The following is a 13067-nucleotide window of genomic DNA, read 5'->3' as shown; positions in this document are numbered from 1 at the left end:
GCCGCACACACTCTCTGCTGGAAGTCGCGTGCCGAAGCTTACTGATCAGTGCTGGCTATATAGAGGAGATCGGATATTGGTCTCTATAAAAATAAAGCTAAAACTTGCTAAGATAAGAATTTAAGATTTTTTCAGTTAAAGTTTTAATATGGAAAAAACATTAAGCTAACTTTTCCAAGAATTTCCATGATCTTTGCAGTACAAGTCTTTTTACCAATCTTGACCTTTGAAAGCTAGTCATTTACTATATAGTTAATATATATACATTATGCGTCGGGAAATCATCGGATTTGTCAGCACTATCGGACCAACGTCATCGGCCAGTGGCTTCGGCTGCAGCTTCGGAAGTCGTCTTGGCGCTGGGCATAAAAATTGCGTGGGGCGCAGCTGATCCGCTCAGTGCTGCGACGGTTCCCAAGCGATTCAGATCGGCGGAGATATACTCATATATATATATATTTACCGACATATATAGACGTTCCAGTCATTTGAGATTGTCAAAGTGAAAACCCGAGGGCCGTAAGAAACTAACGGCATACTCGAGACGAAAGACAGTCGATAAGATTAACGTTTTACTTAACTTAATTAAAACTAACGAAAAGCCAGGCACCAAAACAAGCGATCCAACTCGATTATATAGTCCTAGCCTTAGATAATATACGAGAACAGCCCACTCGAGTGGCCAACTCGTTCAAGTGATTTGTGATTGTTAAGAATCGACTAAGCCCCCGGAGGAAAAGTGTGTTTGTGATTTAAATTGGTGGGAAATTCGTAAGATCCTGAAAGGACCCAAAGGGCTTACGGCACAAAGATGTACGTGGCCAACACTACTGGCGGCCTGATGCTGCAGACTATGTTGTATCTGGCCAATCACACTAGTCGAGCGGCTGTCAATACCCTGGTCGACCTGCCACCAGCCCCCAAAAGTGGTAAGTAATGCGATCCACGATTGCTCCATCTAGCTTAACTAGAACATGTCCATCGAAAGTGGCCCAAAGTGTCTTTGCTCTGGGCCACAGTGGCGGTCATAAGAAGAGTAGTTGAGGGTTTTTAATATTTTTATGTAGAGAGAAGTAACACTTGACCTAAGGACATTATTTTAGAATTTTCCAGTTAAAACAAAATTAGAAAGAATTAAAAAAGTTTTTATTTAAATTTTCCTTCATTTCGACATATTTTTATTTTTATTACCTATTAATAGAAAATCAATCCACTGACATACGAAATATCCGTAAATCAGAGAACCCAATCATTATAGCTATTATCTTGCCCGCCGCTGTGCTTCTGAGCCCAGTAAGGGGCCACCAATTTGGGGCTTTCAACCGCTTTAAGTGGTTTCTTGTTGCCTTGTGTGTTGAACAAACAGTTTCTTGGGTCTTAACTTAGTTCAACATCCAAAGATGCTGAGTGCTGTTCGGTGTGGCAAATGTATGAGGGAAAGCTCTTCCCATGAAAACCCGCGGCGATTGCGATCACCTGTCCGATGGAAACACAGGTGGCAACTCAGCATGCTTTGATTTGGTTTGGAAATCAGGGTCTTAGAGGCTAATGACGTGACTCGTCCGGTACGGTTTACCTATGTAGATATATATATATATATATATAGACGAGTATAATGGTACGGGGGACGGGACATATGGCTATCTAATCGAAAACTTCCGATACAAACGGAAAGCCAAAGAAGACCGCGATAAAAAGAGACGACAATGGTGGGTCATCTATGCACCAGTGGCCAAATGAATGGGAGTCTCCAAGCCAATATCAATTTCCGATCAAACCTTCATCACGGCTCGTTGATAGAGTTAATGGATCACAGCTGTGATCCAAGGAAGATGTCGTTTGCTGAAAATTATTAAAGATTTTCATGGCTGGTTAGGCTTTTCCAGCAGACCAAAACAGTTCTAATTGAGAACTTGCAACATTTTTAAAGAATATTAATCACAGATTTAGTTCTATAATTTTATTGGTTTCTAGATTAATATAACCCTTAGATATGTTACCTTAGATTAGTGTTAAGATTTCAACTTAAGCGATTTCCCCTTGACAATCAGTTAGTACTCTCTAATCGTAGGTAACTTATCTCGATCCAGGTGTTCGATCCGCTGATTTATAGACCAAATAACCAGCTAATAACCCACTGATTGCTTCAATCCCTTTCAGACATCAACGAGGTAAAGTGCTTTGGAGTCTACGGCTGTTTTCCAATCAATGGGCCATGGAACACGGTGACCAGGTCGATAAATGTGCATCCACAGAAACCCTCTGAGATTGAGCCACATTTTACGTTGCACATGCGAAGGGCATTGGATCAACCGAAATATCTGGATCTCAATGATCCGGATAGCATCCAGGGCATGGGAATGGATCCGAAGGGAAAGATATTTCTGCTGGTTCATGGTTACCTAGAGTCTGGTGAGATTCCTTGGATGTGGGACATGGCGAAGGCTCTGCTGGCCCACGAACCAGAGGGTCGGGCTGCCGTTGTCCTTATTGATTGGGGCGGTGGTGCCAGTCCTCCGTATGTCCAGGCGGTGGCCAATATCCGACTGGTGGGCGCCATCACTGCCCATGTAGTGCACATGCTGTACGAAGAGCTGCGCTTGCCTAATCTGGATAATGTCCATATAATTGGTCATTCTTTGGGTGCACATCTATCCGGCTATGCAGGCTATCATCTGCAGCATGACTTTGGATTAAAACCTGCTCGGATTACTGGTCTGGATCCTGCTGCTCCCCTTTTCACAGACACCGATCCCATCGTTCGGTTGGACAAGACAGATGCCCATTTCGTGGACATTGTGCACACCGATGCCAATCCCCTGATGAAGGGTGGTCTGGGCATCAATATGCGACTGGGTCACGTGGACTTCTTTCCCAATGGTGGATTCGATAATCCCGGCTGTAACAAGAAATTCCAGGATGTGGTCAAGAAGAAGACCCTGTTCTTGACCATGCAAGAGTTCCTCGGCTGCAATCACATCCGCAGCCAGCAGTATTTCACGGAGAGCATCGGTTCCAAGTGTCCTTTTCTCGGAATAACTTGCGATTCCTTTGAGGTGAGTACAGTAGAAGCTTAATCTAAAGATATCACTTATAATATACAACTTTATATCCTATCTTTCAGAGCTTCAAGGACACCAAGTGCACTAGCTGCGAGGAGCCAGGTCATACGTGCCTGCGAATGGGCTATCACAGCCAGGAGGATTACCAGGAACAGGTGGATCTTGGTCAGATACAGCAAGGCGATTCACCGGGGGTCTTCTACCTTTGGACAGGCGACAGTAAGCCCTTCTGCCGACTACACTATCGCATAACAGTGCGAGTTTCCGGACATGATGAGAGTACTCTTCATGGCGGTGAGGTTGGTATACTGTCCATTCAACTTCATGATGCCCTGCAAAAGAAGGTTGGCAAGAAGGAGCGTGCCGCCACGGAGATGATGAAGTTCTCACAGAAGGCTATGTACTTTGAGCCGGGCTATGAATACAAAGCCTTGGTGGCCGGACGTAATCTTCGAGAGCCGGAATATGCCACCGTTAATTGGGAATATCCGACAAACATCTTGAATCCACTAACATGGCGCATACTTTCGGCGCCACGCATCTACTTGGAATACATTCTCATCGAGGCCATGGAGTCCACTGAACTTTACCTGAAATTGTGTCCCCAACACGAGGGAGCCATTCTCGCGGGGGCCGAAAATGTCCTCAGCTCCAGCTATTGCAAGGATTAATTAATAGCTACTAACTAACTAACTAACAACTTTAGTAGCTTATTGGCTAATTGAAAGTGATGTTGGTCGAAATATTCATAAGTTAGTTTATCAATTATGTTGGAATATCTGAATTAACTTCTTTTTCCAACCCATTGATCAACTATCTTAGTTAATTGTGACTTAACTTAAATCATTTCATTTAATTAATTGATTAATTAGCTAAATAATTGTGAGATTAACTCAGATTAATTAGCTAATTAATTAGGGATTTGTCACTTCCTGAGCAGAACTGCTTTGTGTGTAGAAAATCAAAGAAAGCAGTGCAGGTACGAGACCTTGCTTAAACGTAAATGGTTTGTGTCTGCACTGTTTCCGAAACTGTTCCCATTTTGATTCTTTATAGCAACTGGCTGAGAAAGAACAGTTTGTATTTTATTATAGTATTTTATTAGTTCGCAAAATGAAAAAAACAATCATCAAACCGTTATTTATTTTATAAAATAATTCTTTTTTTTTTCATTTTTTTTTTGAGTACATAAAATGTATTTTGTAGTCATAGTCCATTGATGTAGCCTAATTTAATGTAAATAAAAATTAAAAACTATTTAAAGGAAGATGTTAATTTACTATAATTTTGTTAGTTACATAAAATTCTAAGTTTATAAACATTTCCTATTCAAATGAGAACCTTTTCTGTTCTGCCAAAGTTCGATTTATCATGAAAGTTAGATAATTGTGATAAAAAGGTTAAAGACACAAAAACCTCAACAGATTTCGATCTGCATGGCTATAATTCAAACTGTATGTGAATTCTAACGAATTATAAATACAGACACGAAAGAGAGACCCTGGAGATGGAGGAATGGGAGACATTCCATGACATGGATTCCCAGTCGGTTGTTGATGTTAATATTTTAAATGCTTATCGGGGCAAATGTATCTATCGCATGCATGTGTATCTTTTACATATAATTGATATTATCTGCATTGATTCGACTCGTTTTCAACCTCGTTCGCTGCCGTCTCGATTTCGACTTTTCGTTTCGGGTTTTGTCTCTCTGTTTCAGTTTCAGTTTTGAGTTTGAGTTAAGTTTCGGTTTTTGTTTCTGTTGCTGTTTCTGTTTCTGCGGCTGTGTCTTTGTTTTATGATCGAACATTTGGACATTCCAATGCTCTCCGGGCAGCCCCAAAGCCTCAGTTACTACACGGTAAGAAATTTGATAGCTTTGTTACATTAAAAACTGATCTGAAAATCTGATCTCTTAGAACTTTGAAAGATGTAACTAAAATCTTAGAAAATTTCATTTAATTTTATTCAAAATTCTTTATAATTTCCTTCAAAATAAATCAATCGAAATCTTAATCCAAAAAGCTTTCTTTATCATCTGTTTTGATTCGCTTCTTAAATAACCTTTTTTTCTCAGTGCATTTCGGCTCCAAACTCAACCTCAAAATGAACCTGGCCCATAAATATGCTGACAGAGACAGAGACAGAGGCAGAGAGCGAGATAGAACGAAAGAGGGAGACAGTTGATAATCATGTTGACAATGTTTCGCTGGAGTTCATTTCATTCGTTTCTGAGAATTGAAATTGTTTGAAAACCTTTTCGTGTTTTGACTTTCCTTGTTCCACCTGTAACCCCAAGCCCCTCACCACAACCTTCTGCTGTACCCACTTATTCCCATGATATGCATTCATTAATAATGTTAATCGATTTGGGATAACCCTTCGATCTTGGCCACCGAATGTCCCAAATGTCATGGGAATTACAGCAGAGAGGGAGGAGACATACAGCCTAAGTGCCTCCCCTCTTTTGTTTTTTTAACTGTAAAATGCAGCTGCAATCCGTTAGCCATTCCGCCTCTTAATTAGTCTTCACCTTGGCACCCGCCTGATTCCTTCTAACACTCCTTTTCTATCTTACTTTTTTTTTTTATGATTTTCCTCACATTTTCCCCTGGATTTTGGAGGAGGCATAAATCAGACGAGTGCGCCGGCTGAGGGACATCAAATGGGGCTCGGGCTGAAATCAAAATGTCATAATTTCAGCGGGGCAACATCAGCGACAATACGTCAACATTTCCCCCATACTCTTTTCCAGTTTTTTTTTTTTTTCACCCTTTCCATAGGCTATATAGATCCACCCACCCACTCTGTCATTTCGCCGTTTAATTAGTCGGCCGCGCCGGCGTCGCAAACAAATCACATAATTATGATTGAGCGCAGGCAGCGCCAAACTCTTTTTTATTTTTTTTTTTTATATATATATACAGGGGGAAAAGGGGAAAATCCCCCTGAGTTTTTCCCCCGCTGTGGCGCATTTTGGGGTTTCCTTTATGGGCCGTCAGAGACGCGTGCATAAATATAAATCAGGGCCGGCTCACAGCTGCCGTAATTGAATGCAAATGTCCATCCAAAAATACGATGGCTCTAAAGTGTTCCACACACCCCCCACCTACCCGACGGATATATCTTATATAGATTTTTTCTTCTTCTTCCTATCTATCTGGAGTTTGGGAGGCGACAATCTGCTCTAAATTATCACGTGTAGGTGCCGCCTTAGGTTCTACAATCCCCCCGCTCTATGCTCTACGAACAATTTTTCCCCTCTGCTTTTTTCCTGCGCTCCATTGTCTTTGCTGGCGATGCGTGGAAAACTAATTTCCCACTCCCGTTTTGTCTTTTCAGATCTCTCCATCCCGCTGGCATTTTCCTGTGCCATTCATCTTGTGCATTTTTCTGATATTCATAATTCGTGGCGTGTGCGACGAGTTTTCTCCGCTACCCCTCCCTCTACACCCCAGCATTTTCCGCATCCAATCCATTTCTTAGCTCTGCAGGAGTACAAGTCGCGTCTCCTTTTGTCAGCTTGGTAAATTGCACCACGTGTTTTTGATAATGACGACATAATTATGCCAGCCGTTGCTAGAAGATGAAAAGCAAAAATATAAATTATAGCAAGAGAATCTGATTAAGTTTTAAGTAGTTTGTTATACTAACTAATAGGCAGGTTGTTTATAACCTAAAACTGCCATAAAAGCAACTCTTTTACTGGCATTTCCCCCATTTAACTTCCCTAACTGGATTGTCAACCCTCGTTGAAAGATCTAAACAAATGAAATGTCAAAATGCAAAACAACAAACAAACAAACAAACAAAAAAAAACAAAAGAACGAAGAAAAGGATAATGGATAATGGGGGGTGGTGGCAGAAAACCGCCCGCGGTCACTTAGACCACTAATTTAAATATCATTAGTAAAACAATTAAGACAAAGAAATGTCCTTCGACAAAGCCATGCGACAAAGCCAGAAAACCGAACTCTAAAAACAGAAGCAGAACCAGCAAAGAGACTGGTAGCCAGGACAATAACAGGACGCCATCGCAAGTCTCCTGTCACCGCCCACGTATCGCCTGAGGGCGTGGCAGGATTTCGGCAGAGAGGGACTTGAGAAGTCAGGAGCTACGAAAACTGGAGGGCGGGTGCGTATAAATGTCAACAGGAAAAGCAAAACACAAAATAAGAGAAGTCTGAGTGGAGATAGTCGTACTTGGGATATCCTAGACATCCTTTTGTTAAGGATATATCAGGTTATTATTGTTTTTTAGGAATTCTTATAATTTTTTAGTTTTTTTTCTTACTAAAATAGTTATTATTTATTAAGAAGTTTCCTTGATAAATCATTTTCTATTCATGTTTTAAAGCAAAAGTAAGTTTTTCTGTATCCTTCAGATGAGAGACGACTTTTCCCATCTACTAGATGATATCTCCAGCAGAATCCTTAACTAGAACTTATCCAGGTTTGCTCTTAAAATCCTTGTAAGGAGCATACCCCTAACATTCCAGGGTATTCACATAGAAGCTCAAATCAAAGAGCGAAAGGCGACAATATTTTTTGTGGCTTTGCCAAAGTTGTGACAGCCCAAGCCAAATGAAAAGGCTTCTTCGGATTGGGTTTGGTATTGGTAACTGGTATTTGGGATGATTTTAGGAATGGAACTCTGGGAATGGGTATGTGAATGGGGCAGGTGTTGCGGCGTCACGGATACTGGTACTCTGATATAGCTGGTCTCCCCGTTTAATAGCATTTCAAATACCATTTGTCAGCAGAGAAATGAGAATCGTGCCTTATCGATGCGGGGCCACTGCTGGCTGCTTCTGAATTTTCCACAAAAAACCATTTTCCACCCAAACCAAGAAAAACAAGGACGCGCCACGTGTCCCTTTCGCTGGCGGCCAAGTGCGCATCCTAGTCGCGGATGAGGATTCGCATTCGGCTATGGATTCGGTCACCTGATGATGGTTTTCCCAGGACCAAAACCACCCACCCATAGGGGTTACTTCCAGTGATGGAGGGCCACGTAACATGATCCCTGCGTGCCATGGCATAATTTGTTATTTTTGGCCAACGCATTATATTCTATATCCTTGGACCAGCCAGCCAGCCGCCTCTTTGTGCTGACGCTGATTATTTTTCCCGCTGTACCGCTGAACCGTCGTCGTACTCCCCAAATTTAAAGACACCTTTTGTCGAAGAAAATATCGATTACATTCGCTGAAAGTTTTCGTTCCGGCAAATAAGTATATATAAAATAAAAAGAGAAAAAAGTGAAAATAAATAAAAGGTGGGGAGTGGAGACAAAAGAACCGCAGAACAAAGCAGCCAAACCACTTGGTTTTGGCATCCAGCCCCCGCCAGAGAATAACCATAAATAAGGGTAATAAAAGTGATGCTCAGTTGTCGCTGCAACAGCAGCAGCAGCTGCATCTTCCCAGCTTCAGTTCTCGATATACCGATCCCGATCCTGGCCCAGATACAGAGCTGAGATCCAGATACTTTGCCGATTGCAAATAAATATTCGGCACTGCCAATAATCATAACATTAACTCACTCGCTAAAGGGACTAATGAGATCGAAGGAGATCCTTTGGAGACTTTGGACTTGTCATTTGGTCTTCCAGAGGATCTTCCATGTTGAATTCTTGAAACTCTGGGAGATGGCATCTGTTTGTAGAATCAATTTGAATATATCAGACCTGATCAGTTTTCAAACTTAAACTTAATGTCTAAAATACAAAACTTCTTCCACCTGGCAAAAATTTAAAGTATTCTCTTCAAGTTTTCATATATATATCTTAAAAACAATTTGAATACTTCTTTTTATCCCAAAGATAATGACAGATTTCCCTCTTTAAAAAAACTAAACAATCAATGGAGTGTTGCCTTTGGCTCTTCTTGAATTTATTCAAGCATTTCCATTTTTACTTAAGCAATCTAGGATTATGTTGTACTTAAAACAAACTGTGGATAATCGTGGTAAATGTTAGGCATCCCATAATAGACATCGACATATGTATATATATATAAGTAGTAAAAAAACAATGTAAAGTTGGACTTGGAACGATCAATGGAATCTCTCTCTCTCTCTCTCTCGGTTTTAGTTTTTTTTGTGTTTCGTTTTGCTTTGATCTAGGATCTGCAAACTGTGAAACAATCGTATACGTTGAGTGGCTCCGTGTTAAAGGAAAGCCGCCGCCTGGACAAATGCTCATTTTTTTGGTTTCCCAATTTTCTGTTCCATCCGGGAGTTTGGAATCCATTGGCATAGCCATTGTTCGCCAGGCAAACAAAGGATGCGTCGTGAGCGCCGAGGGGCGAGTTATTAAAAACAATATTTGAGGCTTAGCCGGAACGCCTGGATGGGTATATATGGTATATCTCAGATCTCAACTCGAGTCGAGTGGGAATGGGGAGTGGACTTATCTCGCATCTCCGCATTAACACTTTCGCACTCGCAAACACAGGCATACGGACATGGCACAAAATGGCCGCCAAGGAGCTATCTTTCATCTCCGGCTGACTTAGCACCTCACACAGACACACACTCCCCCTTTGTCAGATGGGTCGATATTTGTTTGACTAAGAAAATCATAAACTGGGTAATAATATATGTAGTTTGCCTCTATGAACTTTGTTCATAAATATGGTTACTAACTAGGGTGAATATTAGTAAAAGTTAGAGTTAGTGATATTGAAAGATAATAACTATAATATAAAAGAGTAAAACTAATATACAAAATCAAGGCTTTATAAGTGAAAACAAACTAAAGTCAAGATAAAAAGGGATTAAGCCCATCGCTCTATGAGTTTTGTTAAGATTTGACTAACAAGAAAGTTCTCCTTTTACTTTGGAAACAAATTTAAGACGATAAAAGGTCTAAAGTCTCCAAAGAACCTTTCCAGTTTATTCCCAAATTTAGTTCTAAGCATGATTCCTAACCAATATCGACCCACCGTATTCCTTAAACCCCAACCCATATCCCCTTACAACTTCTCAAAAGCATTGGCATTTGTTAGGAGCTCGCGGGTTAATCGCCACACCTGTTTGGCTGCCTGCTCCAAAGCACTGGGGGATTTCCCTTTGAACATGTCCAATCCCGGAAGGAAATAGTGTGGACATCGACGGTACTGTAAGCAGGAGATCAGCTGCAAGAAGATCCCATTGATCCGGTCCGCAATACAGCTCTCGTCCCACTCAAAGTCCCGCGGATGTTTCTCGCACTCGTAAAGCAAAAGGTTCTTCAGGTGGTAAGCACTGATGGGATTGCCTGGGAGTTCCATGTGCCTGTCCCTCAGGGTCTTCAGCATGCTCAAGCAACGACGACGACAGCCTCCTATAAGAGGTAAGTTAAGTCTCAGTTATTTGGTGTTGATCCTTTGAAGGTGAGTAAAAATATTTAATACAAATTTTCGTTTAAACCCTCGAAATTCCGCGATCTTTTGCTTGTAACTCAGCTGAAAATTGTCAGAATCTCAAATGGATTACCATTTTATGACCGTAATTAAGACCACTTGAGATCTGTATTCAAAGATTTTAAATTTTGGAGGAAAAAAATTTTCAAAAATTTTTGCATTTTTGGCAAGGGGTACCCCTTACAGAATTTTGAAAAATTTATCAAAATTTTATTTTTGGAAATTTTTATATATTTTAATCCTACATTGATAAGCTTTAAAAAACCTTAAAGAAAAAGTCTTCCACTCAAAAATAAATTGATTTTTGTCTATTATTTGAAGGTTTTTCTTAAAAAATATCCTAAAAAATAACTTTATTAGTTTAAAACAAGAAAATTCCCACTTTTAGCGACAATTTAAAATAATTTTATCAGACTAACTTCCAATTTCGTATTTAATCATTTTAAAATTCATATTTAAAATTTTAACTTTCTTTTTCTTTAAGTGTAAGAGAGTTTCCCCTTAGATTTTTACCTTGTAAGAGGCGATTTTCTGCCTCGAAGAAGCTTAGTACCCAGGCATCGCCCTCCATGCTGGCGGCATTATTGTTCTTGTTCTGCATGACGACGCTCTCCTTGGACAAAAGGTCGAAACCCTCCGTCTTGACCTCCGCCACGATATTGGGATGTGGCCAGGGCAAATGGGGAACCGGCCAGTGTGCCGCCGATCTTGGCCAAATCCCAGAGCACTTGAAAGCGGGCGTTATCTGGACTACGAAACGTTCTCGAATTCGCAACTTTACCTCACTGGTATCGCCCACCATTTTGACCATATCCCGATAGACACTCTTATCACAGGCCTGGGCCACCAGAGTTTGGAAACGGGCGCGAATCTTACGGGAGGATAAATATCCACTGGCCGTGATGAACTCCACCCACAGGGACATGGAACGCTTTCGGCCATCGCTTAGCTTTAAGACAGCACATCCCGGCAGAGTGCCATCGTCCACAAAGTTAAAGACGCCCATTTGGTTCAGATACAGGACTATCTCGAATTCATTCGGGGATATAACCTCAACGCCCTCGAATCTGGAAAGGGTAATAAATATATTTATATTTTAAGACTAGAAGGTAAAGTCAAATCTGATAGATTTTCATTAGTATAAAAGATATATATTCTTGTTAAAACCAATCTAATCAGATACGAATACGATTGCAGGTCGTTTTAAAAGGGGAAGCCCCGATGAGCATGACTTGACATTTAACTGACAATGACGCTGCACTTTGGTTGTAATGATCGAAATGCAGTGACGAGGATTGGCTTGGAGTGGATTTAGTGGAGCGAGCAGGAGCCGCGTTGACAGTCATCCGGAAACTGGAATTACGCAGATAACTTGTTGAAAGGTCTGTGGTTTGGATCACTAAACAGATCTGATCGTTTGAGCACTACCTCCTGGCTTATAGCCCTAGCTGGTTTTTACGATATCATGAGCTAATATAAACATCAAGTAATCAAGTAATCAAACTTTATTTAGTATCTTTACCTGCCATTACATTCTACCAGACTGGAGATAAATCGCGGTTCTTGTAGCTCCACTTCCTTGAGGATATCCTGGACAATCTTACAGATCTCACGAATGGCAGTGGCCGTCTTAAACATCCTGGCCTGAACCCTCTCCGCGCAGAATCGGTTCATCTGATAGACCATGCGCGTTTGGGCGGCCATCATGTCCGGCGGCACGAGCATAGCGTATTCTAAGTCTGAGTCTCACTTCACCGTTCCAGTATCTATATCTATATCTATCTCTGTTGAGCTGTATCTTTTCTCCCGGCGACACTTGGTCTGGCGGCCAACTTAAAAGCCAGCCAATTATGCGAAATTCGGGAGCGGGTCGGTTGCTTTTTGGCCCGGGACAGAACAAAGGAACAATTCAATTGTGAGTTACGTTGACAGCAGTGCAACAATGGGCACAAGTGGAGCACGACGACCGTACCGGACGACCGACCAGTATGTGTATCTGGACTCTGTGGCTCGTCCGATTTTGATGCAGCTGAAGCCCGCAGATACTGTATCTGCATTGGCGAATCGCGACCCGAATGAGATGCGTTGTGCTAAAAGCTATGATACCCTCCCCGTTACCGATGCCGATGCCAATGTCCAGACCGACGATGCCAATTCCGAGTACGAATCGGAGTCAGAGTCCGCCAAAAGATACTGATACTGTTAACGATATCGAAGTCTACGCTCGCTGGCGTTGTAAATCTCGCGGATATTTACAGCTTCGGCAGATAAAAAGCGCTGAAAGTGCAGTTTTGCGTGGCTGCACGAGAAGTATCTCAATATGCCAGTGTGTTAGCTCAAGTATCTTAGCATCTAACGAATCCGCCATCTCGGTGGCATGAATGGGATCCAGACACAGTCGCATACAAAGATACAGATACATGCCGGGGCTGTCACGTGACAGAGGTCTCTGTCTCGTGCCACGCATTCCGACGCTTAAAAAATCGATGAGATACCCGCCGCAGCAAAGCGTATCTGTCGTATCTGCCAGATGCACTGCGGGAAATCTTTTGGGATTAATATTTTAAATTGATTTTGAAATGTTTGGAAATTTGGAAAA

The 13067-nt window shown here is 41.5% G+C and overlaps 2 protein-coding genes across 2 annotated transcripts; one reads left to right on the top strand and one right to left on the bottom strand.

The window, feature by feature from the left end:
* The first annotated feature begins 411 nt into the window (after positions 1-411).
* On the top strand, positions 412-4329 carry LOC108103267 (pancreatic triacylglycerol lipase). Its single transcript, XM_017208678.2, has 3 exons — positions 412-929; positions 2161-3056; positions 3125-4329. Exons 1-3 carry the CDS (start codon positions 812-814, stop codon positions 3731-3733), a joined length of 1623 nt encoding a protein of 540 aa, XP_017064167.1. The 5' UTR covers positions 412-811; the 3' UTR covers positions 3734-4329.
* Positions 4330-8932: 4603 nt separating this feature from the next.
* LOC108103197 (protein mab-21-like) lies at positions 8933-12196 on the bottom strand. Its single transcript, XM_017208585.2, has 3 exons — positions 11991-12196; positions 10982-11535; positions 8933-10389 (listed from the first exon to the last, which is right to left on the bottom strand). The coding sequence occupies exons 1-3, from the start codon at positions 12191-12193 to the stop codon at positions 10040-10042; spliced, it is 1107 nt and encodes a 368-aa protein (XP_017064074.1). The 5' UTR covers positions 12194-12196; the 3' UTR covers positions 8933-10039.
* Positions 12197-13067: the final 871 nt, after the last annotated feature.

Source organism: Drosophila eugracilis, unplaced genomic scaffold (genome assembly GCF_018153835.1).
Source record: "Drosophila eugracilis isolate 14026-0451.02 unplaced genomic scaffold, ASM1815383v1 contig_2161, whole genome shotgun sequence".
In the NCBI taxonomy this organism is placed as follows: Eukaryota; Metazoa; Arthropoda; class Insecta; order Diptera; family Drosophilidae; genus Drosophila; species Drosophila eugracilis.
This window is presented reverse-complemented; position numbering and strand designations above follow the sequence as displayed.